Consider the following 26,395-nt stretch of genomic DNA (forward strand, 5'->3'; position numbering starts at 1 on the left):
AAACTAGCAATTTCCAATTTAAGATATATGGAAATATAAAAGGAAAGAGATAAATTTGTTCAAACCAAAGTTGGGAAAAAAATACTAATATGGAAATATTTTGACCAATTTTGGTATTTCATTATTTTGGTCATATCACTTTTACTCTAATGTTAGATTGATCCAATTCTTGCGGCCACAGAAAGAGGACTTGAAGATTTAAAAATTTGTAGTTTACCAAAACCTACTGTTTTCAAGGACAAAACCGACTTGGAAGTTAACCCACTGTTAAAAGCGGGAATTGGCATTTTTATTTTCCTTTTTTGGAAGCATGTGTTTTAGGGTTTTGGACGCATGTGTTTTGCTGTTGGTAAACCTTATTTTTGTCAATTCTTGAGAGTTTCTATTTTATATGGAAGTCTAAAAACTTAAGCTAGGGTTAGGCATGAATCTCAATGTTGTAAGTTGTCCACTTACCAATCCAAACATGTTTTCCTCATTTTGATTATTGAAGCCATTTCATCTCTTTTCATAATCATTTTGTTAGATTGATATTTAATTGCTAATTATTTCATAAGTCTATTCTTGAATGAATTTTCTTATTGTTAGAATAGGTTCTTGAGTTTTTTCTAGCAGAGTTATTATTTTCTATACTAAATCGTTGGAACAGTTGATGAATATAATCGTCTAAAGAGAGTTTTATTAATCAAACTTTTTTCTAAAGCTTCCAATTGGATAGTTTATGTGTTTACTTATGTGATTGCGTACTAAAATTGGATTGGTAATGGACACTTAGCAATATTTGTGAACAAACCTTAATGATTTTAATTATTGAATATTACCAAACTTTATTTGTGCTAGTTTCAATCATATTTTTCTATATATTATTGGTGCTTTTGATGTGTTGTTGTTTTCCTTTTCTCGGTGGAATGAAAACCTTAGGCCTTAGCTACGTAGACTATAATTTTCGTTTCAAAATTCGATGACATCATTGAGTTTTAGAAACAACAATTCAGGATGGACAATGGTTATGGGAACATGTATAACTCATTTTAAGCAATGGCCGTGGTTGTCATTGTTGTCATCATTATGAGTGGATGGCAAAGCACCTTAATTGTGTCAACTTGAGAAGGCTATGAGGCTTTGCTATTTTACATCTAGCCACAACTCCCCCCTAGAAGTTAATATTGGACGGTAAATCCTTAACAATCTTGAATACAAAGCTTTCAAAGCCAAATTCAGACAAAAGCACACAAATGGAAAGTAGGAAGAAAATAATCCACGATTATCTAATTATATAATTCTAATTACAAAATTAATCAAACGAGAACACAATTATAATTTATCTGATGAATGATCTCAATATTCAACAAGGTTTCAGTATGCATAAATCTTCTAATTATCCTTACCCCATCAATGTAACTGATAAAGAGAAGAGAAAACAGAAGACATAAATGAACCATGGACACTAATTTCACTATTATCTATCTAATGATCTGAAGATCATGGAAAAGAAAGTACAACAAACAACAACAGAAGCTGTATTCAGAAATCCCAATCCACCATTAGACAAATATTTGGCTGGAGATTCCTTAACCATTGCTTCAATTGATTCCTCCTGGTTCACCTAGTAGTTAGACAAACTGACCTCAAGTATGACACATTAAGAGAATGTATCTGAATCCCCATATAGGAGTTATTGATTCGCCATGTAAACTAATCAATAAGAAGAAAGCAATTGTAAGGCTACACCCCACTCCAAAAAAAAAAAAACTGCATTTTTTAACACAACTTATAGTGTTTGAAACTATGCAACTATACTGAACAGATATACAAGCCTGTGACAGAGTTAAATAACTGAGTGTCCTTAAGATCAGATTGAGCAACAAGAGAAGCATGGGAACCATCTGTTTTGAGCATTTGGGGGAGCTTTAGATGTCTCAGCTGCACTCGATGTTTCTTTGGGAGTTTGTGGCTGTGATCCTGACTCTTGGTATTTCCCATGTAGGCCTACCTTTGGAGAACAACCTTTATCCACATCCCCTGACAATCTTTATACAAGAAGAGGAATTCAGCTATTAATTCAAGAAGCAAGTTGGATTCACAATCTTAAAGACCCAAAAAAGCTTATAAATTTACCAAAAGTGACATGTCAGGTAGTTTTAACACAAGCAAAGCACCCATGTAATTATTTATGCATAAAACTGTTAGATTTTGTGTGTGTGGCTAATTTAGGCTGAGAATTGAGAGTGAGGTAGCTTACATTGGAAAAGCAAAAGATTTTGCACCCCCATCTGAACGATGAGAGAGTCTAGGTGAATGAGATGCGTCCTCAATAAGAGACCGACTTTCTTTACGAGAATGTGCCTCATTTTCCGTTATAATCTCCCTCATTGTTTTTGCAGCTTTTGTTTCAGTAACTCCTGAAACCTCTTCCAAAGTAGCCTTTTTTGGGCTGTTTTCAGTTGATTTATTGGTTGGAGTCTGGTTATTTGAGATATCCATTAACGGACCAGTCATGACTAATTCACCAGATTTAACAAGCCAGTTGAATTGTTCTTTTGTGAAACTCATGTTCCCCGTGTGAATGCTGAACAAAGATTCATTGGAATTGGTACTCCATTCTAGTGGAGCTGTAGATTTAGTCCTAGCAAACACATAAGATGGAATCCTGTATTGAGAGGAAGCATGATCACTAGGTCGCTCCATTACCTGCACTGGAAGAAATTGTGTTGATGACTTATTGGTTAAGCCCAATTCAGTGCTTCGGCCAGACACTACTTGTGCAGTTGGCTGCCCTGCTGATCCATGACTAGATTGTTCGTGATTGGGCATAGAGCTAGCTGGAATATCCTTGTCGTTATGATTTGAAGCTAATTGAGTGTCCTTGGAAAGGCTCGGGGGACCTACAGTGCCTGCAGGGGACTCACCAGTTGCTTTTGCACTAATTTCGAAGGGATCTTCAGTTGATAATTCAGAGGATGAGGATGACATTGATAATGATAATGATAATAAGGGCTCTAGCTGTTTGGTTGGGGTAGAGAGATCAGCTTCACCAATGGCGGTACCAGGATGCATCCCCAGATCACTGTTTGTACTACTCCCATTTTCTGGTTCCATAGCCAATATTGCCTGATTTGATGATTCAGATGCAGATGATGATGATGATGATGATGATGAGCGACTTGAGCTTTTTCTAGGAAAGGAATCTGCTTTACCAAGGGATCTAGCTGAACATGGCATCAAATCACTATCAACTTTGCTCCAATGCCCAGGTTCCACAGCTAATAATGTTTGTTTAGAGTCTAGCTCCGAAGGTCCTATGCCATTGTTCTGAATGAGTTCGGGGGTGTGAGTAGTGTCTGCAGGTAACATACTGACTGTATTTGCATCTAGTTCCAAGAGGTCATCCAATGAAGTTTCAGAAGCAAAAGATGATGATGATGAGTAGACTAATGCTTTGCCAGGGATAGAATGATCACCTTCATGAAAAATGGAGGTAGGTTGCGTCCCCAAATCTCTAATAGTTCCACCTTCATCTCCAGATTTCATGATATAAAATGTCTGATTAATTGATTCAGGCTTCAAAGGTCCTCAATCATCCAAAATCACTGGAGCTCGTGCTGTGAAAGCAATAGGAAAAAGGGGTGATGAAAAAGTTGCACATTTTCAATGCAAATTTATACAGATTAATAGAGTAAACTACTACAGATTAATAAACCAAGGACTGCCCGAAATTTTTTGCAATCAACAAAGACCCAACAAGAAGCATGTAGATAAAATTATTCTTCCACATGGCACATAGATAACAAACATACATCCATACATATTCATAAATGCATGATGCACACATTCCTATCTCACTTGCATTCACATACGTATGTGCAGATAAAATGGTGGGATTCTTCTTATTTTCCCCACAATTTGTTTCACGTTTTGCATTACCTCGATGTTTCATGTTGTCAACAGAATTTTTTTTTTTTGGGTGTGGAACCATGAAACAGTTACTGTGTTATCCAAAATTGATCATAATGGATTATAGGTTCTCTCTGTCCACATTAAAGCCTTAGCCTAATGTCTCTCACTTTGCATACAATTGAAAAATTGTAGGGTCTCAGGAATAAATTTATTCATATTTTTGGAAGTAAACACAATTCTCTGATCTCATAAAAGTGAAAGAATTCACATGTTTATTTGATGTATTAAAACTGACATATGAATAAACTTCAAGCTATGGCTTATATATACAGATTTCACAATAAGAGTATTCCAAGAATATTAAAAGTCTGAAGTAAAATTAATGAAACCAAACATTAAAAAAAAACAATCAACATGATGCTTCATTGACATGTAAGGTATCATGGAAAGAAAGAATGAATAGAAATAGAGAGTTACACACATGTTTTAGTGGAAGAACTTAGCAAGAAGCCTCAAAGTTCCAAAGAGACTGCTGGTTCCAGCCAACTAGCCCAGATGGCTTGGTAATCAGCAGCCCCGTTGTTAATCTTCTGGCTAATCTTTGAAGGGTATGAGATGAAACTTAAGAAAATGAAAATGGCAGAGAGAGAGAGAGAGAGAGAGAGAGAGAGAGAGAGAGTTTGGGATGATGGAGGGAGATGAAACAAAGAGATTGGAATGAATGGCGTTGCATGGATATAGGTGTTTGTTTGTCTATGTAGTTTCCTTAAAATAACGGTTTGTTTGTCTGTTTGTATGTTTGCGGCGCCCATCCACTTAACTAACTTTTCTAACTAACTTTTGCAGCAAATCTGAGGTGTAGCCGTAATTAGTGGATAAAAAAGTGATGTAAGTAATGATCAATATTAAAACTTGTAAAACTTGTCATTCAATACTTCTTGTGAAAATATTATAGACGCAACATTACTCTTTTTTCAATCTTAGCATGGTTTATGTGGTGACAGGTTGTATTATAGTTGTAAGTGAGGGCTAAGAGCAAATTCAGTAAAGAAAATGCAACACCAACAAACTATTTTACAAATATAAGAAGTGAAAAAGCAATGTCAGTATTGAGCCATATGATTGATGCGGTGACAGGTTGTGCTATAGTTGTAAGTGAGGGTTAAGAGCAAATTTGTTAAGGAAAATACTACAACAACAAACTATTTTACAAAATAAGAAAGTGAAAAAGTGATGTCAATAGTGGACTCATACGAGAACTATTAAGAATTTGTCATAATAACAGTTTGTAAAAATGTTGTAAAATAATTTGTTTTGTAACATTATTTGTTTGGTAGAGTACTACTCATTTGGGATCCCAATATTGGATTTGGTTGGGAAATGAAGGCAAAACTATTGGGCGAGTCATGAGTGAAATCCAAATTACCAAATAATTTGTGCAGTCATTTTTCATTTTGAGTTGGGTTTAAGTTACACCTGATGTAACTCTAAGCAATATTACACCACTCAATAATTTGTTATAGAATTCATATTTTGAAAATCTCACCGTTACAGTACATGTTTTTATATGTTTTTAACATTCTTGCCAATTTTCATGTCAATTGGATGTTATTTACTATTCAATTTATTAACTCATCTTTTATGCATTATTTTAAATTACAAGAATTTGAATTTAAATAATTGATTGATGACATGACTATTAATTTTTGATTACCATGAAAATTTTCAAGCATAGAGAATATACGAAAATAATGTAATCTAACGGTGTATTTGTCAAAATTCGTATCCAATTAAAAAATATTGAGTGATGTAACATTACTTAGAATTATATAAGTGTAACTTGAATCCTCTCATTTTATAGATTTTACCCCCTTTTTTTTTTTTTTTTTTTTTTTGGGCAGATATGAAAAGCCCAATATTGCAAGCCCAAATAATATGTTTTCATATACAGGACAAAAGTTTAAAACTCAGCGTTTGGAGAAATACTGAACTATAGCACAGGTTAAAAAACCCACCATTTGTATGGTAATAAATTGAGTGCGAGAGAGAGACAGGGAAACAACAGTTCATAAATGGGTTTTTTCTTTGATTTTGAATTGGTGGAGTATAGCTCTCTGCTTTCTTTAAGGTTAGCCTCCCACCTCTTCAATTAGTTGTGTTTTTTGTTTTTTAAGAATTCAGTTACTATGATAATTACTATGATTAAACCTGTTGATTGTTCAATAAAATATTTCTCTACTTATCAAAAAAAAAAAAAAAAAAACTAACAGTTCCATTGCTAGTTGTTATTCATTGTTTGTAGTTTTAAGTTTCCATTCCAAACTCCAAAGTTTTGAAAACTGGAATGAATTCCAGAACTCTGAAATTGAGACTTGTAATTAACTTTGAATATAAGTGCACTATTTTCTGCAATGAAGGACAAGCGATAGATGTTACTCTAGTATCTCATTTGTTTGTAAATTTCTTTTAGTGTTAATCTTTAGGCTTTGTCTTTTATAAATGTACTTTCAAAGCTGTTTGGGACTTCATATCTGGGTCAGCAAAACCTAGGATCCAACCCTGGTAGTTTGTCTGTGTGTGTATATGTTTATATTAATTTGATACTTACAACAATGGGTAGGGAAGATTTGAACCTTGAGCATCTCCATTGGAAACACCATGAGGTGTGTGTTGAAGCGCACGCATGCACATACACGGTGTGCCTTGAACCCACCCTTCAGTGTGTTCTTACAGAGGATGGAGGTGCCATTTGAGCTAGAGATCAATATTTTCTATAGATAGTTTATGTCATCCTTTTGCGCCTATAGGTGTAAATGAAAAGAGGTGTGGTGCTTAGTCTCATCCCATTGCCATACCCGTATGTCTTTAAGGCGTGATTCTAACACATAACCGGGATTTTAGGCCTTAACGCATATTAAATATAATTTTTATATCATGAAGGATGAAGGTCTTCCTTGTTGTCCTTCTCATAATGATTAGCTTTTAGAAAAAGAACTCATGTTCCATCATTATTCAAGCTTTAGATTCTCTTTTGTCTTTTTGTCTTGTTGGGTGCTTAGGCATTTCTAATTGATACACCTTTTATCCTTCTAATTTTCTTCCTGGTAATGATACTGATTTCAGAATCTAATCTTTATCTAGACTTACCAGTGGATGACAGTACCATGTGCATGTTATGTCATTCTATCCACTCATAATAACTGTTTCCAAAAATGTTTGATGATGTGATATCTCTTTTTGTGGGTCAACATCATAATTGGGTCTTGACAGCCTATACATCTTCTGTATCGTGCCTTTTTGAAGGTCTACCTTAATTGTGAACTCTACTCTGTGTCTTTGGTTAACTTTATGGTCATGCTGGAAGTGCTATGGCTATGAAGTCTATACTTTTTGGATGGTGAGGATAAGCACCTATTGCATGGTCTCAGTTTCTATTGGGTTGCAATAACAAGGTCCACATTTGAGTACTTAAAAATTCAACCAAAATTTTGAGTATTGAACATTGTAAGTTACATCTTTATTTTTGGAAGATAGTTAAGTAGATGATAGGATTTGTTGAGGCTCATCATATCCTACATGCACCCCCCCCCTCCCCCCACCAGCATGTACTCATGCTCTCTTCTGAATTGAAAAGGGGAGAAGAACATCATTTATGATCCAACGTAATGAAGACCCAACTTAGGATTTCTCTTCTTTGCGCATGCTTTTAATCAACATTTTGTTGTAGGGGCTTGCAGAATGGATTCTGAATTTCATGTTTAAGAAAGATAGCTCTCTTACATCTTAGTTTTTTGCCAAGGGTGTTTTTCTTATCCTAAGAGTAATTCTTTTAAATTTCTCTCGCACAAAGCATGGACCTGTTCCAATCTTGTTGAAACTTATATCTTATCTTTGTGGAGTAATTGTTATTGAGTTATTTGTACTCATGTAAATCCAATAGCTTTTCAGGTAAGGGGTGGTTGTAAAATTGTGCCAAGTATCTTCATCAACAGTTGCTTAAGAATGAAGCATGTGCAACTGGAGATATTGGGATATTTTTGTTCAGAATGCTTTTTTTCAGGTTAAATAATATAATTTCTAGAGTTCTAAGTCCTTTTCATCATTTCCCAGTGATTATCGTGGACACATATATAAGAATATCTTTTTATCTTTTATTTCCTCATTCTTTTCTGTTTTTATGGCGTTGCTTTTGTCTCTTTTGGGTTATTTCTCATTCAAATAGTTTTGCATTTACTCTCTCTGTTGAAAAAGAGCCCTTAGTCTAATCTTTACTCTGTTTACTTGCTAAGGAAAACAGGATAATAAAAAAAGGAGAAATAAAAATCAAAACTTTAATTATGAGTTTTTTTTTTGGGTTGATGGGTCTCATTTTTTGTAAAGTTTAAAGAACTGGATGTGGGCTGGGTTACTTTTTTGAAAGCCTATTTATTTTAAAAAATAACTAAGAAAGAAGTTCATAGTTAAATATCTTTTCCTATTGTTATGGAAGTTTAAGCTTTCTTCTTGTTTGAAGATTATAACTTCGCTCATACAGCAATGATTTATATTGATTTTTTATTGTCAACGGTAGATTTCTGAAGATTGTGTCATTGTCTAGTCATAGAAAATTTTAATTAAAATTTAACAGGTTTGATATTCCTTCATCAAAATAATCAGCAAAGAATAAAAAAAGACATAAAAACACTCTTTGAAAACACTTTTATATAAAAAAAAATGAATAAAGAACAAGAAAGAAGTGAAATTATCACATTGATGTAAATAAAATAAAATAAAATTTCTGGGATGTTCTAATTCTTGCAATTGGTACCTCTTCACTTACTTTGCTTTTTTTTCTTATATGATTTACTACGAATTTGATCCTGATGTTATTGTCATTCTGATTCATGGTGTTGTTGGGTGTTTTTCATATGATGGATTGTTGTTATTTTGTTGTAATATCTTGGTATGAACCTAGCGTTAGGGTTTCAAATTTTATTCTAAATGAATATTCTTGGCGTCCAGTATTAATTAGCAATGGTATGTTCCGTAGTTACTGTGTAGAACCGTTGGCTGACATCCATAGTTGTCCCATCTTTGCATATCTTTTAAAGAGAAAGAGAACCAAGTGTCTGGAATGCAACTTAGGAGCTATTTAGAGGTATATTATGCTTTTAGGCACCCCTATACTAAAAAAATGAGTTTGTTTGGTTTACAATTAGTTTTGGGTTTTGTAATTGATCTTAACCATCAAATATTTTAGTATGTTTTGGATATGATTTTATTGGAATGAATTTGGATTTTAAACTAATCTGTTGATATCCTTATACTAGATAAAAAAATAAAAATAGTAATGTTTGCTTTGATGATATGTGTTTGAGGATGCTTGTGTTATTTGTGGGTATAGTGGAGGTTCTGGATCATTAATCTGGTGTGAAAGGCCTTGTAGATCTATGTGAGTGTTGTTAATATTGCTGATTCATAGCATGTTGACTTGCTACTGGCTTTGTCATATATTTCTATTCGTATCATTTCCTTTGCACCTTCTTTTGTGTGTTTTTTCAACAGCTATTTCTGGTCAATGAAATACCTCCATTAAAATTGTTAAAGAGTTTAATTCAGTCTAAAAGTTTACTCCACCCAAATGGTTCAGAGTAAGGGCCCGTTCGGTTGGAGGAGTGGAAAAGTGGGAGGATGGAAAATTGTGGGAGGATGAAAAATATTTTAGTTTTCCCTCTTGTGTGTTCGGTTGGAGAGGTGGAAAAGTGGGAGGGTGGAAAACTCTTTTGTTCGGTTGGAGAAAAAAATGAAAGGATGGAAAATGTAATTTATATAAATTGACTATTATACCCTTGTTACATAATATGTAAGAAATAAATTTATTTGTACTCATTACATAATATAAAATTTATCACATCATATATATAAATTTATATTATTATTTTTATTATTATAATGTAAAAATTAGATTAAGTCACGTTAAAAAAAGAAGAAGAAGAGAGAACGTTCGTTGAAAAAAAAAGAGAACGTTCAGGTCCTGAACGTTGAAAAAAAGAAAAGAAAAGAAGAACGTTCAGGTCCAACGTTGGGAAAAAAAAAAAAACGTTGGGGAGAGGACCACTTTTCTCCCCAACGTTTTCCTCCCAATTTGGGAGGAAAATATATGTGGGCCCGGGAGGAAAATTTTCCTTCTAGGTTTTCCATCCTTCCCATTTTTTCTCTCCAAACGAACAGTAGAAAATACTAATTTCCATCTTATTTTCCTCCATTTGTTTTCCATCCCCCCTATTTTCACTCCAAACGGACGGGGTCTAAAACTTGGCAGAGCATAGTTGAAATATATATATATATATATATATGTTCGTTTGGAAATAACTTATAGTTTTTTGCTAAAAACTTTTTGCTGAAAGTGTGTTAAAGTATACTTATATCTTGAAAAATATGAAAAAGTGATAAAAGGTGGGAAAAAGTGAGGTTTTAAAAAACTGTACATAAAAAGTTAAAAGCTAAAAGCTAAAGCTGATGGTAAATAGGCTCATAGATACACAAATTGTTGGTAGCAATAGAGCAACAGCCAACATAAAGAGAAACTGAAGTTGCAAAACCTTTTTTGTTTTCTTGAGTTAAACTTAGATTTGTTGCACAAGTAGTTCTAAATCACCTGGAAATGCACATTTCAAAACGTCCAAACAACTTGATATAGACTTGTCTTAGTTTACTTTCTTCTGAACTTTGATTACTTCTTTTTCCTTTTTGTTTCATTTTCTATTTCATAATCACTGTTAGGAAAATCGCTGATGAAAAGAAGAGAAATAGGATGATGCATGGCTTCTATCTTTTATTTTTTTGGTAAGTTTATAATATGAGACTTGTTTCTTGCTATGCTTGCAAGTTTGGAGATTAAGCATTATGAAATTATGTCTTCATTTAAGTCTAAACTATATGGTGTATGTTTTGCGGTGCTCTCTCTTATCTCCTTTTCTCATTCTACTTTGCTCTTAGACAGGAAAATTAAATCAGTGATAATGAATCAAGTTGAACACTTTTTTTTAGGATAAAAAGGTTCCCCTAGAGAGAAATCTCTATCATCAATTATCTAGGCTTTTAATGGGGAGTTGAAGCACAAAGAAGTAAAAGTAAGCATGTTTTAACTTGACTTTGCTTTTGTTCTCGGTCTACTTCACAAACTTGTTAGGTGACTAAATTGCATATGGGTTAGAGAGAAATAATATGTTGGTGAACTCAAGAGCGTATTTTTTAACAGCGTTAGCCTCCCACCTCTAGAAAAATAAGGCTTCTTCCAACTAAACAATCGACGCTCCATCTTCTCTAAAATAGGATTCCACGCAGATTCTACCTTCTAGGAAGCGCCAAAATGTATCCCCATATAGATCATCAGCAAACTCCCAATTTTACAACATAGAATGTCTGCTAGCTCTGCCACGATAACTACATTGTCTATTGGGACCACTTCACTCTTACCTAGATTTTCTTTCAACCCTGTAACAACTTCAAATTAAGTCAACACTATTCTTTGACACATATATTTGATAATGTAGGAAACCATTCTAAAGAAGAGCCCTTTGGGCTTGCCTCTAGTCAACAAATAAAACATGAGATATATAAAGCCCTGTTGTTGTAGCTTGCCTTACCCCAAAACTAGTAATATAACACAGCCAACCATCCACCCCCCCCCCGCGGCCGCCGCTCTCCTCAATTCTCTTCAACATCCTACTTAATAACTTCATAACTAGAATAAAGAGCAATGGTGATAATGGGTTGCTTTGTTGTAGCCCAGGGAACTATTAAAAAAGCCTGAAGGGGAACTGTTTACTGAAATTGAGAAGTGAGCAATAGATATGCAGGCTCAAATCCTACCCTTCCATCTCTCTCTAAACCCCATCCTTCCCAATGGGTAGAGTAAGACATCCCAGTTAATATGATCATAAGCTTTTTTGATATCCAGCCTACAAATCACCCTTGGAATATGGCTCTTAATCTCACTGTCCAGACATTCATCAGCACAGCCATGACATCTGCTTCCACAACCTTCCAACATTGTTGAAAGAACGCCATAGTAAAACCATTTGGACTCGAGACTCTGTCTCCCTTCAATTCGTTCAACACCGGAATAATCTTTTCCCTTTCAAACTTTCTTTCAATTGATTATCATTCTCATCTATAACATTTAAATCTAATCCATCAACAAATGTCTCCAGTCCTTTGATTCTTGGTATAAGGACTTGTAGAATTGCACCACCTGATCTCCTCAACATAATACTTTCCATCCACCTCCAAACCTCCAACATTGTTGTTCTGTGTGAGTGAGCGAATCTAAGAATGATTCTAGTGTTATCGTCACCTTTCTTCAAACTTCAGTGTGATGTGAGAAAACAACAAGAATGTTCTAGCCATTCAAACTTTGTTAATGCCTCTTACTCACAGCTATTGTTGTGTAAAAATACCATGACTGGTCATCCCACTTTACATTGTGAAAAAGTTTAATTCTTGGAAGTTGCATCCCTTGAGTTAAAATTGGACCATAGCTTTTGACACAAGGTTGAGTTGCATGAGACAATTGGACTAAATGTTAGAGACTACTAAGCTATGAAGCTAAGGTTTTTAATCTTGAAATCAATCGCTTGTTGAATACCATTGGAAAAGATCATTTTTTAATAAGTACCATTGGAAAAGATAATAAAACATCTCTAAACTGCTTCCCCCTCCCATTGGGCTAAAACTTTATTATATTTAGAAAGCTCTAAAACCTGTAGTTTTCATTGTATTTAACAAGATACAAAATGCTTACATTGTTACTCCAATGGTGGTAGGGTGGCATCAAGAACATTGAAAGTAATTCCAAGCTTTCTTTTGATGAGAAGCTTCTTAGCTATCTAAGAGCATCCAGATTTGATATCTGTGGAGAATCATGACATAGATTCAATCTCTTTCCCTTACCTCCCAAAACAAAGGATATTCAGGAATTGAATATGTAGTTTCAAGTTTAGAATGGAAGGCGTTTATTTTTGGAAACTAAATGAGGTACATCAAGGAAGACAAACAAATATATTTGACTAGATTAATTTTATATATCCTTTGTTTTTGTCTTCCCTAAAATCTGGCCTCTTTTGTTCTGGATGGACTTTTTTGATACCCCATATCCACTAAACTCTTTAAACTTGTTTTTCTAGGCATCGTGTATATTTTGGAATTTTTTATAATGTTGATTTGGGATATATCATATGTCCTATTATAATTTGTATAATTCTTTCATAAATAGAAAAATTAGTAACTCTTTTATTAATGGTGAAATTTATAGGTTTTATTCAGCGTAGCATTTTCACAAAAATAAATGATTTGAATCTTTAATTTGTATTACAAATGGGTTCCATATGTGATGTCGAGAATTTCAATATTGAATATCACATTTTAGGTATTCAGAAAAAATTAATTAATTATATCACACCAGGTAATAAATATTGCATTCTAAATTATATTACTATCCAATATTAATATTACATATCAATAATGTTACATACATAAAAAATTTCACTATTTTTTTTTTCACAACATTTGAGGTGATGGTTATGATTAGTGTAATATTGTTTTTACATGAAACCACCACCGGTATCATTTTTATTGTATATCAATCAAAACTTGCCATCTCAGTAGTTGTAAAAAAAAATTGACCATGGGGGTGGGGTTGTGTATTCACGATTTATTTTCTAGAGGTGGGTTTAAAGGGCCTTAGTGAGGTTCAAATAAAATTATAGGTTAGAGTAGATTGGCACAATAAATTTGAGATCAACAATTGGGATGCAATGGATGGTTTGGACATCTTTTCTTTCAAAATAAATCTAAGAAAAAAGAAATTTACTTAAAATTTAGGAAATTAATAATAACTTACTTTAAAAATCAGTATTTTAATATTGTGCATCTATTAATATTCTGCACAAGCCACAAGTCTTTCTTTGAACAAACAATAGTCTTTCTAAGAAAATTATTACTGCAACAAAAATCCAAAAAAGAATAAGAACATAATTACTAATATTGATTACTGATTATTACATAATGTTTTTTTTTTTGATAAGTATGATCATTACTTACCATTTATTTTAAAGTTAATACTCATTTTTACTGATGTTTAAATTAAGGAGAGTAGTTTTGGAAGTTTGTATATATTTAATGATCAAAATTTTCCAGTTTCAAATAAAATAATTCTTCTTCAAAATATATGAAATGCTCTAGCTAGGTACATCAGTAAAAAAAAAAAAGGCACATCAGGAGGTGCTGTGGTGGGTTCCACTCTATCACTAGTGTCATTGACATCATAAAATGCAAGGTGACTGTGAATCACCTCTGACTTATTACGAATGTCATAACAAAGTGGATTCTACAGTACATTCACTTAACGAAACAAAAAAGTTTTTATTTATTTATGTTCCACTGTCATAGGATGTAAAAGCCACCTGTGGATTGTGATACCGCAATTTGCTATACTTAGTTACTTCTCCTTTGAGTTCGTTAAGTATATTCTGTTCCATTGTAGATGTTTCACTCTAAATTCTACCACTACTAAATGTTGGTCAAATCTTGTTACACATTTCTTATTGTACAATTCGCACATACTCTTTGTGAAATTATGAGCGCGAGATAATATTACCCAAAATTTTATGTGTTAGAGTTTTTTTACTTCAAAACTTTGGTTGCTTTTAGATTAGAGGATGAAAATTGATGTGTGGCAAGCAACGTGTGACTTGGCCACTCCAATAGTGTGACACATGGTTGGAGCCCCCCCCCCAATATCAAGTGAAAGGGCTCTGTCTGATTCTAACAAAAAAACAACACTGGTCATATTATTATTTTTGAATTTTTTTGGCTGAGTAAAAACAACATTGGTTAGCACGTGCTAAAGCTAGATTACTAGACTAGAGGAAGCTTCATGAAAGCTGAGAGAAAAATAAAACAGGGCCAGCTAATTGGAATCCTTATAAACAAGGTGAAAGGAAATGGAACCAAGGGAGGAAGGAGTGACACATCCCCACTTGTCCACCACACACTTATAGTGCTATTTCTTCTTCTTTAATCATAAATTAATGTATTAATTTAACACTTTAATTAACCCTACACTTGTATTTAAGTACCCATTAAAGATACTGAGTTAGCTGTTGGAAAGATTTTTTGCTTTGAAGTGTGGAGAATAATGCTTACTTTCTATATGTGTTTGTGTATGTTTGTTGGTGTGGACTTTTTATTTATTTTTAATTTTTTGGCCATGGGAAGAATATGAATATGTTGGTGAGGGTTTCAGCTTTAATGAAAGTGACTGCCAAAGATTAAGAGTCCCCACAATCCTCTTATCCTTTTTGGCTTAGAGCCCCTATTGGTTGATTTCTTTTTAAGTATTTGACTACCATATTTTTCATCAATGAGTAATATGTGGGGTAGGTAGGTTAAAAAAAAAAACACTCTTTTATACCTTCTAAATAATATGTGGGGGCTAGCATACCCTAAACCTTGAATTTAGAGGTACATATATAGGTCAATTTGGTCACGATTCATCTTTGCTAATGGCCCGAATTATGGCGTAATTCAAGGGGTGTGGAAATCTAAGTACAAAAAGAAATACAAAAGCTTTTGATTTGTTGTATACGTCACACATGACAACCATGGTTGAGTTAGAAAATTATGGTTTAAGAGAGAGTGAAGGATTTAAGAATCGGAGGAATGAAACATGGAGGAATATAGAATACAATGTGTTTCTGTGTGCTATTAACAACACAAACAAACTTGACTTAAAAAAGAAGAGACCTTACCGCACACCTTTGGTGTGGTGATTACTTCACAAATATAAATGTTTGTGAGGTGTGAGGGGCAAGGGTCGGGGTTTAAGTTTTCAGGAGGAAGTTTTACACACATATACACTTAGATTAAGTTAAAGTAGAAATTTTTATCTTGTATTAAAAAAAAAAAAAAAAAAAAAAAACCTTGTTGACATTGATTACAGACATCCCATCCATGCAGCTTTATGGTTCTGTAAGAACTGATGGTCCTTATTATGACCTATTTAGTTATACTTCTTGTTTCTTTGGCTGTCTCTATCCTATTCGTGCTTCGATTATTAGTGAGTGAAATGTAAAATAAAATGAAGAATAAACACACACTCACTAGAGGGGCCTAGCAACATCGGGCTTCATCATAGTCTTATGGTGCACAGGGTCCTAGTAGACTGCATCATGGTAAATTGATTGGTGGGTAGTCCCTTAATAAATTTTTGTCAAAGACTCAAAATCATTAATCCTTGTGCAATTAGTTGTCGGAAACATATACAATTTTGATAGTTTACAATTTTTGTTGTCTTTATCATACCACAATGCTTTACATTTACTTTTGGAGAATGGCAATCAATGAGTAATATAATGGTAAGCTTCTTTAGTGGAGTTAAATAATTATATGGATCTTGGGGCTCTGAAAAAGATTGTCAATTACAACTTGAGTGGAGTGGTATAGGTGATATATTGGGTAACGATTGTATGCATCTCTAACATGAGTGCCACATTTATATGAGAGGAATGTCATATTCATCAGTTATATAAAATAACAAGTTTATCGGAACAAATTTTCAGATGCTATGGATATTATGTATAAACCATTTAAATTCCTCCCAAAAAACCCAAAAAAAAAAAAAATTGGTTATAATTTATATAAATAGAACACTAGTGTTTAAAAAAGAAAAAAAAGAACACTACATTTTTTATTTTTTAAATTAAGAGTTGGGTGGCTTTATATTCATTATCTAAAAGGAATGAAAATGATACTCTTTGTTTTTTTGAAATCTGAATGGGGCTGAAAATCTATCTAGATGCCGTTGACATGTTAAGGAAGCTAGATGGTTTTGAATGTGATTAGATGCTTAAGGATATTTTTTAATTTTCCATCAATCAAAGGCACAGCTTTGATTAGCTAAACATAATGTGAAATCTGAATCTCCAATAGCTGTTAAGCATCTAAAGCAGATCTAGTTGGATGATGGGAAACAAAGAGTGGAGGTGTCGGGATAAAGATGACACCCATTAATTAAAGCTTCTGATGTTAATTTATGTAATTTAATGCTAATTTATTAAAATAAAAAAATAAAAACAAAACAAAACAACTCAAAAGCATAAGAAAGAATCCCTTCCATGCCATGCGCATCTTCTTCAGCTAACCTTTAGTTTACTTTTTCTTCATTAGAATAATCTCAAAGATTATGACAGGATTAACTTTAGCTACCAGCTTAGTACCTTAGGAGAATCTCTCTCTCTCTCTCTCTCTCTCTCAGTTTCATCCTTATCCTTCCTTGCTGCTATTGTCTTTACTTTAATCCAAGTTTACCTTAGGGAGCTTAAAGAATGCCACATGCTTAGCTTTTTTATTTTTTACTTAAAATAACACTAACTTGAATTAGAACTTACTTACCCTTGAAGAGAACCTATATTCAATATTCACATTAGGCAATTAAGAAAGCCCAAAGTTGTTACTTCTCCATTGAAATTTTTTTATACGGAAGGTACATTGAGAATCTGAATTTTACAACATTTAATAAGAGAGTGTCACATTAACTTTTTGCTTAAAATTTGATATATTTTACCACATATAATTACATCTTACTAGACTCATAATTAAGTTGGATTTTAGATAAATATTAAAAATATCAATTTTGTGTAATTGTATTTATTTTATAATATATAATATGATGATATGATATATTAAGATTAGAGGAATAAAACTTGAGTTTTAAATAAAACTAACTAAACGAAAAAGGTCAATCAATTCCATAGTCCCAACACAAATATCGATGTTCCTCTTGACTACTCTGACAGCCTCATCTCCTCCAATTTCTCATGACAACTCTCTGGCTCTTTTGCCTGTCGGGTCCATATCTGACTTGCTAAAACCTTTTCAATGTGCCAATAGACGACACCTATTTGGCCAAAGAGTTGCATTTCTCTTTCATTCCTACCAGTTTTAATGAGCTTGTAATGCGTAGGGTGTGGCAGATAGTGAAGATGAGAGTACTCCTATAAAGGACTCATAATGCATGTCAGATCCAGATACATTCACTGAATGTGGTCTAAAAGAAAACCACCAAGCAACGTACAACATATTGGGACCATATTCCCCCAACAAGAACAAAATTAGGTTCTACATAGCTTCTTTTGAGATAAAGTTGTACATTTTTGCTAAACGTGATAAAGTTGTACAAATAAAGAAAAATAAGATCATAACCCTTATAACAAAGTCAAGGAGTTTTGTGACTTTTGCCATTTCTTTTTTCAGCTTAACTATTTATGTGACACAAACTTGTACCATAATAAGTTTTAGTGACAGAGTCATAAGTTACCTTAGACCATAGAGGGCTAAAAAAGATGAGATGTGGTTTGGGAGGGGGGTCATGCCTGTGGTCACTGTCTTTGTCAGCTTAAATCCCACTCTTGTATGGTGTGTGACCCACCAAGCAATAATAAGACTTGATACTACTTGAATTAACCATTCACTCGCAAGTGTAATAAATTACGAAAGTACACAATCTCCTTATTCACTTAAACCTCACTCTTGTACGGTGTGAAACCGTTCAAACAATAATAAAATTTGCTTCTATTCAAAACCACGACTCACAAACTCACGGGTCACGACCATTAAGTCACACTCTTGAGGGAGTGGATAAAGTAGGGTTAGAAATGCATGGCAATTGTAGACAAGACCAATATATTTGTTACTAGTGAAGATGATGAAGCTCTAGAGTTGTTATTGGTAGGCAGGCGTGCAAGGCAGTGTTACACGTGGATGGATAGAATATCTGGTCCCTTTGAGGTTATGAGGGGTGATGACACGCGTCCAATGTTTTTGCTTGCACCCCATGTGCATTGCCTTTCCATGGACGCTGTCTTTGTCAAACTTTCTATAAAAACTTTTCTTGTCCACTCCATTGGACTTGTCTCCAAGTTTGAGCCATCAATTTAACACCTTTCGTTTTCCCCCGATTGACAAAATTTGTTTTACTTATCTTTTGCAAGATCATTAATTTTTATGAGGCATATGAGTTCTATCCTATGTGTTTAAGGAAATTAATTCATTTATTGCACTCCTATCCTATGTATAAAAAAGTATGTGATATAAATGAAATCATCCAAAAATCCTTCTAACTTTACTTCGTTTTCTAATTTTTGTTCAATTTTGTTGTGGGTTGGGGAGGCTTGAAACTTGTGATTATATAATTGCAGATAATAACCCTGTTTTGAATCTCTGTATATATCTTATGCATGACTATACTTATAAAAGTTACAGATAATGTTATATAAACAGAATACTTTTACGTAAAGAATCATTCAACTTTCAATGAATCCTTTATAAAAAAATAAATAACAATAGAAAAATAAGGATGTTTCATACTTATTCTTTTGAGATTTCTTCTCATGCTTATTCTCACTCATTCTTTAATATTTGATATATTCTTTTAATCTTTATGTACATATATAAACAAAATACTTTTACGAAAAGAACGGTTCCACTTCCAATAAATCCTTTAAAGAAAGTAATTAGCAATTAGAAAATGAGGGCATCTCTCACTTATTTCAAGTCCTTGATCTTTTTAATATTTGATATTTTTAATCTTTATACCTATATATATATATATATATATATATATATATATATATATATATATTTAATGGTATGTCTAGCAAATGGTAAAATGTTTATGTCCCATTGATAGCTTTTGTACAATGTGGTGGCAGGCTGTGTTTTTGAGATGAATTAATTGAACCATAAGCTAGCATAACAAAATCTGGTCCCTACCTTGACAGGCTAACCCTGGCCGGCCCCAAGTCGAAAGAAACATCTCAGAAGTGATTGGATGACAAGAAATCATGAAGGAAAAAATTAATAATAATTTTCTATTTTTTTTCCTGGTTTATATCAATGATTTTTTATATCCTTTAAGCTCCCATTGGTTCATTTCCACATATAGAACCTTTTTCAGAGCAAAAGAAGTGCGTATGCCTTTGTTGTCCACTTACTTGAATATTCCGGGAAAGTTGGGCAAGCTATGTCACCTACTTTGTGTATAGATTAGAAAGCGACTCATGTTGTTTTCATGTTTTATCATGAGCAGAAAATAAGGAAAGTTCTCCGCACTATATAGACTATATATTGCACTTGTAATTAATCCCATTAATAACTTAATAATTATATTAGAGAATAGTTATATTTCGTATCTTCCTACAAATTAATTAAATCTTTGGTAGAGATAAAAATTACATAGAACAATTTATATTATAAATTGTACAAGATGGTATACGAATTAGTCATTTTTTTGCATCATTCTGCAATTGATGATATCAAAGAATTGACCCCTTGTGCTCTATAGCTGCTTATCTTTTTTTTTGTTTTGGTAATCAGGGAATCTATAGCTGCTTATCAATTCTTATAAATTTGTCTCACCATTTTCAAGCTCCAAATTCTACTTGTACAGGGGTGACATTTATGTGAATGCATGAATCAATGTACATTTATATTGAATCTACCTTTATTCCATACATCAAACTTTATATCACATAAATTCAATCACACACGTCAGTTGATAAGATTGTGTACTTAAGGCAAGCACAATCATATCAAAGATCATCACAACATAATTATCCTACATAGCAAAATTGGAAAATTAGAATATATCACATAAGGTTAGGGTATCAATTACTCCACCTTTTTTTTTTTTTTTACTAAAGAAGCTATAGCTCTGAAATCGTAAACAAAAAACGTCAACAATGACGACAATCGCACTTGCTTCAATATTTTGTAAAAAAAAAAGAAAAAAGTAAAGCTTGGGTTTCTGTTTGTTATTAAGTAATAATATTTCAAGGTAAAAGTTTTTCCATTTCACCCATCTCGAGCCACGCATGAGTGTATTGTGAAAGAGGGCATAATAACTAAGCTAAATGAGTATGGAGCTTGGGTAACAAACATAGAAAGATGGGAAATACCACCTAATTGGACAACAAAAGTGACTTACATGTCCAAATCCACAGGCCAACTACCATTTTGTTTACTGACTTCGAGGTGGTCAGGTTTGGGATCCACACCCCATCTAAAAAATTTACAAGTTAATTTGTGCGTGATTTGCTTGTAGTTCTAGATCACTTTTGCTTACCACCACAATGACCCTCTTTTTCTTTGTTAATTACTTGATTAGGAAAGCCTAACCCAATCTTTTTTTGGTGTGGGTTACAACTTACAAAGTCTTAGACCCCTAGCTATCCAGCTTAGGCCAATCCTCCAAGAACCAACATAGAGCAAACAAGAGTCATGATTTGATTTAATATGAGTAATAATAGGAATATTACCAATTTTACTATATAATAAGAGATTTGGTTTAAATTAACTTAATTGATAAAGTTTTTTGGTTTAGTGATAAGTACAATCATTATAGAGTAAATGTTATATATTGAAACTTTATGGTATTCATAATTTTTTTTTATTTATACAAGATATAATTTCTACTTTAGCATAATCTAAATGTATATGTGTGTGAAGCTCCCTCCTAGAGATTTGAACTCCGGCCCTTGCCCCTCACATTCCACAAGTATTTATATTTGTGAAGTGACCACCATGCCAAAGATGTGCAGTAGTATGATATTTAGAATTCTAAATGTTAATTTATAGGTGGTTGAAATTTATCAATCACATTTATTGTTATATTAGTTTCTATGTTTAATTTATGTTAATAAATATGCAATAGCTTTAATGTTTTTCTAATAAGCATGGCCATTAAAACTTTCACCGTTATCTCATCACCCTCCATAAGATAAGCCATGGGTAAAAATTTCAAGCCTAGTTGGGTGAAAAAAACTCCGTGTCCCCTCCTTCCACAACAAATGAGTTAGCATGGAAATACTAAAGAATCAAAACAAAAGGATAACACAATGTGTACATTATTAAATTATGCTTTTTTTCTTTCTTTCTTTAGTTTATTACATTTTATTAATTAGGACACCATTCACGCTATAACATGATCATATGTCATGCCATATTAGCTTAGTCTCTTGCCTATGTATAATAAGACAATACTATATGTTTCCATCAAAATAAAAAACAAAAGACAACCACTATGTGTCACTATTTCCTCAAAATTTATATATTTTAACACTATATTAAATACTAAAACACAATGGCAATTTGGTAGTACTGCAGGAAAACGAAAGACTCTTTGGTAAAATAACTTTATCCAAACATAAAAGTGGGAAGATGCACACCTTTCCTTATAAATTAGGCGTGTTATCTATCCTAAGGGATTCATCATTCAACTGAGAACAGTATTGGACTATTGGAGTTTGAGTGATAGATAGAGAGCCAAAGAGAGAAGAGTGAGCTAGTGAGCTAGAGATTGAGCAAGAAAGAAAGAAAGAAAGATCAAAGGGAACCTATTCATCATGAATCGTCAAGATCAAATGGTCCAATTCTCTCAATTGTACCCTGATGCATACACCCAAATAGTTACCCAACAAGGTTTGTATCCCAAAAAGTACAAATATATCATTCTCTCTACTATATCTTGAGATGGTTGAAAAGTATAAGGGGTTTGAAATACCTTTTTTTGGATGTATTTTTTGGATGAGAATAAAGGCTTTCAAAAGAAGACCTATAATCAAAACCTTCCAAATCTTTCTTTTTTTTTCAATTGTACTCTTTTATTGCTAATTTGCATGCCACTTCATATTTCTCTTTATTTCCAACCAAAAAAAAAAAACTCATTTTTTTTCTTGCTGAGATATTCAGGTTCAAATATCGAATAAAAAAAAAAAAAAAAGAATAAAATACGAAACTTTTAACATAGTGTATGGGACTGCACCCTTCATGATTTTTGTGATTGACATGAACTTTTATTGTGGTCATGTATAGGTGAGTCAAAGCCAAGAAGGCGTCGAAAGAAGAACAAAGGAGGGGATGCAAGTGAACTAGCAAAGAAGAGGAAGCTTAGCAATGAGCAAGTGAATCTTCTTGAGTATTACTTCTGTAATGAACATAAGCTGGAGTCCCAAAGAAAAGACAGACTTGCTTCTGAACTGGGTCTTGAACCACGCCAAGTTGCTGTGTGGTTCCAAAACCGAAGGGCTCGTTGGAAGAACCAGAAATTGGAGGAACAGTACTCAGGCTTGAAGAGAGAACACGAAACTGTTCTTATCGAGAAATGCCAGCTTGAGTCTGAGGTAGTGTACATGTGCATATCCTTTTTCGTTTATTAGTATTAAACAGTTTGATAACATGTTTGGTTTCTGTGAAATGAAGGGAAAAAGAGTGAATTCAAAGTCATTTATTTTCAGTTTTCGAGTTAGTTTAGTATGGAAAAACTTGCCCCTCTTGGTCAAATCATTTACTAGACTAGTTTGGATTTCTCACTCTATATCAATCTCCTAGGTTCAAAACAAGTTTGAAACCATGGAGTTTGAACTTTGAAAACTTTGAAATCCGATATGCTTTACTCTTTTTTTCCCTTTGGCTTTGCTCTATCCAAACAAAGGCTAAGAAGAGAGATGTGTCACCAATTTTGGACAAGATTTATTAAAAAACTTTTTTGCACTCCTTTTTATTGTTTAAGAAAGTTAATATTTATGAATGACTTTGATGTTCATAGTTTAATATTTTAATTCTTTACTAATGGAAGCAAACGAAAAATAAAAAATAAGAATCAAACTCACTAACCCAATTGCCATTTTGACACTTCAATAAAAGGACAAGTGAAGCACGGTATAAGAACGTGCATGAGCTCTGGGCTCGAAGAAAGCCATGCCACCATGGTTGGCTAGGGCTGAAGAAAATTAATTAAAAAAAAAGTAAAAAAATAAAAATAAAAATAAAGGGATAAAGGAGTAGCAAACTGCCACCTCATGAGTCAGCAGAGTACTGAAAATGTCCCACTTCTCAACCATCCGTACGCTGTTTTTTAAGGTGGCTGTATTGGGCCTTCCCAAGGCCCACTTGCATGTGACAATGTTTTTATCGAATATAAATTTAAATACATTGCCAATAGTTATCGCACATGTTATATTGTACAAAATTTTCACTTTTTACTGATAATACTTTTTGTATTCTTAATCAATTTGATTCCAATGTGCAGGTATTGAAGCTTAAGGATCAACTCTCAGAGGCTGAGAAAGAAATCCAAAGGCTCTCCCAAAATGTTGAAACAGTTCCAACTAATAGTACAAGTTCATCACCCTCTGTGGAAACCATGGCTGAACCATTTCTTGGGGAATTTGAGATGGAAGGATACAATGAAGCTTTCTACACTCCAGCATTCTGTTATGCTCATGCCATGGATTGGTTCAATCAATATATATAAGCTGATGCAATTAATTTAGTAGTGTTTTGTAGATAATGACAATCTCTCTAATGTGGATAGGGTTATCTTTTTTTCAACTTTTCTAGTGTTTCAGTGTATTATCTGACTAGAGTTTGGGAATGTTATTAACTTAATTATTATATAGCTTTGCTTGGTTGACTAGAAAACTAGTTGAGTTTGTCACATCCATGGTGCTTTCTTTAATGTTATGTGAATAGAGAATGAAAGAAATGTGTGCATTGCATGCCCCATGAGTCAGCAAATCTGTGAAATGATCTCTAACACGCGTAGAGAGAGTTTGATGCTACTAATAAATTTTCAATGAGTAGTGGTTGAAGACTAATCAACTATGTGAGGATATGTTATACTGTTGAGTACATATGCTGCCTACTCAAATGACTGTAAGTATGGCATAAAAAAGTTAATTAATGGAAACTGAGTCAGTCAAGAAAATCTACAAGATACATTATAGCCACCCCTTAAGCTAAGGATTTTTCTGAAAAAGCTGCTTAATGTTGTTGAAGGGACCCTACTTAAGGACCTAAGGGCACTGGTGACAAGGACATCACTTAACCTAGTTTAGATGCATGCAATGCACTTGGACTTCTTGATGTTGATGGTGACAAAGAGCAGAATGATGATATTGAAGAAGCATCATCGTGGGCCACTAGTGGATGTCAGTGACTCAGTTACTTAGAATTTCTTGAAACAATGCCTAGTTCTTTATGGCGCATCCAATCCAGCGGAGTTATGGGAATCAAATTGGCAAGTGCAGTGAGAATATCCTAAAGAAAAAGGATCATTTTGCATTTTGAAGAGCTGAGATTTTTTTGATTTGCGGCAAAAGGCTACATGAAATAGGTCAGTGGCTAACTTATCATGACCTGCCACAAAAGTCTATGGTTTCCAAATTTCACGTAACTGGCCTAATTATTAGATTAAATCATTAATTTTACTGTTTCTTAACCTCTTAATTTTTTGAGAAAATTGATAATTTATTAAGATTCGGTAATTTATTATAGTATCGAAGAATAATCGTGATCAACAAATCACATCAATTAAAATGACTAACTGAACTCCAGCTCAAGCGCAATTAACGGAAGCATTGACAAACTTCTCATTCACCTCTCTTCCTCTCACTTATAAGCGGGGTCAAGGTCAAAGTTTATGAACTGGTTTTAAATTCAGATGCTATCTCAATCAGTATCACTTTGTCTAGAATTCATTATTCATATATGAATCCCAACACAAAGAGTTTGAAAACCATCGCATATCACAATGAAGATGATCCCTAATTTAAAACTATAACCATTTTTACTTTATTTTAATTTTCAAATTGTTTACCAATTATAGGCCATTAATTAGAACAACCACAGACTCAACGTAATAAATTACATGGGTTTTTAGCAAACTACAAAAGCAGTTCAATTTTGACACACGTTGACAGTAGTTTGGAATATAAAATTTTAATACCAAACGATATATATATATATTTGTAAATTTTGAAATTTCACCATTAAAGTTTGAGTTCATTTTTATTTTACAACCCCTCAAATTTAAAATTTTGAATTGAACTATTTTGTTGGTGAAATGTCCATTGAGTGCTATTTAAACACTTAGAGCACGTGTTTTGTTCGAGGTGAGCTGCTCAAAAAGATGATATTTTAGAGAGAGGCATGTCCTAATGAGATGACATGAAGGTGAGCCTCTTGAGAAGATGAGATCTCAAAGAGACATGTTGCAAATGAGTTGACATCATTTCTCAAACTCTAAAATTATACATAGTGGAAGATAAAAAAATTACACTATTGATGTCGTTACACACACAACATTTAGCATCAATATTCTAAGCAATTCCTCTCCATTTCCACAACCATCTTGAGAAAAATCATATATAACAAATTAAAATAGAAGCATAATTAGAATCCAAATTAGTTTTTAACTGTAGCCTTAATTTCAAGTGTTTATTTTATTTTTCTTAATTTTGTTGTTAAGAGTCTTAAGAGCACCTCATCATCACCTTTATAGTTTTAATAATACTTATTACTCAAACTATTCTCCCAATAAACTATTCTTAAACACACACACAATTTCTCTCTTTATAATAGATATTCCTATTTTTCTTTCCCCTCTCTCTCTCTCTCT

The 26,395-nt window shown here is 33.2% G+C and overlaps 2 protein-coding genes and 1 long non-coding RNA gene across 3 annotated transcripts; 2 read left to right on the forward strand and 1 right to left on the reverse strand.

Annotated features, from left to right (window-relative positions):
- Window positions 1-2,238: 2,238 nt before the first annotated feature.
- Window positions 2,239-4,489, reverse strand: LOC142632771 (uncharacterized). Its single transcript, XM_075807115.1, has 2 exons — window positions 4,379-4,489; window positions 2,239-3,602 (listed from the first exon to the last, which is right to left on the reverse strand). The coding sequence occupies exon 2, from the start codon at window positions 3,529-3,531 to the stop codon at window positions 2,239-2,241; it is 1,293 nt and encodes a 430-aa protein (XP_075663230.1). The 5' UTR covers window positions 3,532-3,602; window positions 4,379-4,489.
- Window positions 4,490-5,896: 1,407 nt separating this feature from the next.
- On the forward strand, window positions 5,897-10,723 carry LOC142632290 (uncharacterized). Its single transcript, XR_012843777.1, has 3 exons — window positions 5,897-6,025; window positions 7,846-7,957; window positions 10,660-10,723. It is a non-coding gene; the product is annotated as an uncharacterized LOC142632290 (long non-coding RNA).
- Window positions 10,724-22,178: 11,455 nt separating this feature from the next.
- Window positions 22,179-24,433, forward strand: LOC142630779 (homeobox-leucine zipper protein ATHB-40). The gene is made up of 3 exons (XM_075804830.1): window positions 22,179-22,416; window positions 22,810-23,117; window positions 24,026-24,433. Exons 1-3 carry the CDS (start codon window positions 22,341-22,343, stop codon window positions 24,248-24,250), a joined length of 609 nt encoding a protein of 202 aa, XP_075660945.1. The 5' UTR covers window positions 22,179-22,340; the 3' UTR covers window positions 24,251-24,433.
- Window positions 24,434-26,395: the final 1,962 nt, after the last annotated feature.

Source organism: Castanea sativa, chromosome 4 (assembly GCF_040712315.1).
Source record: "Castanea sativa cultivar Marrone di Chiusa Pesio chromosome 4, ASM4071231v1".
NCBI lineage: Eukaryota > Viridiplantae > Streptophyta > Magnoliopsida > Fagales > Fagaceae > Castanea > Castanea sativa.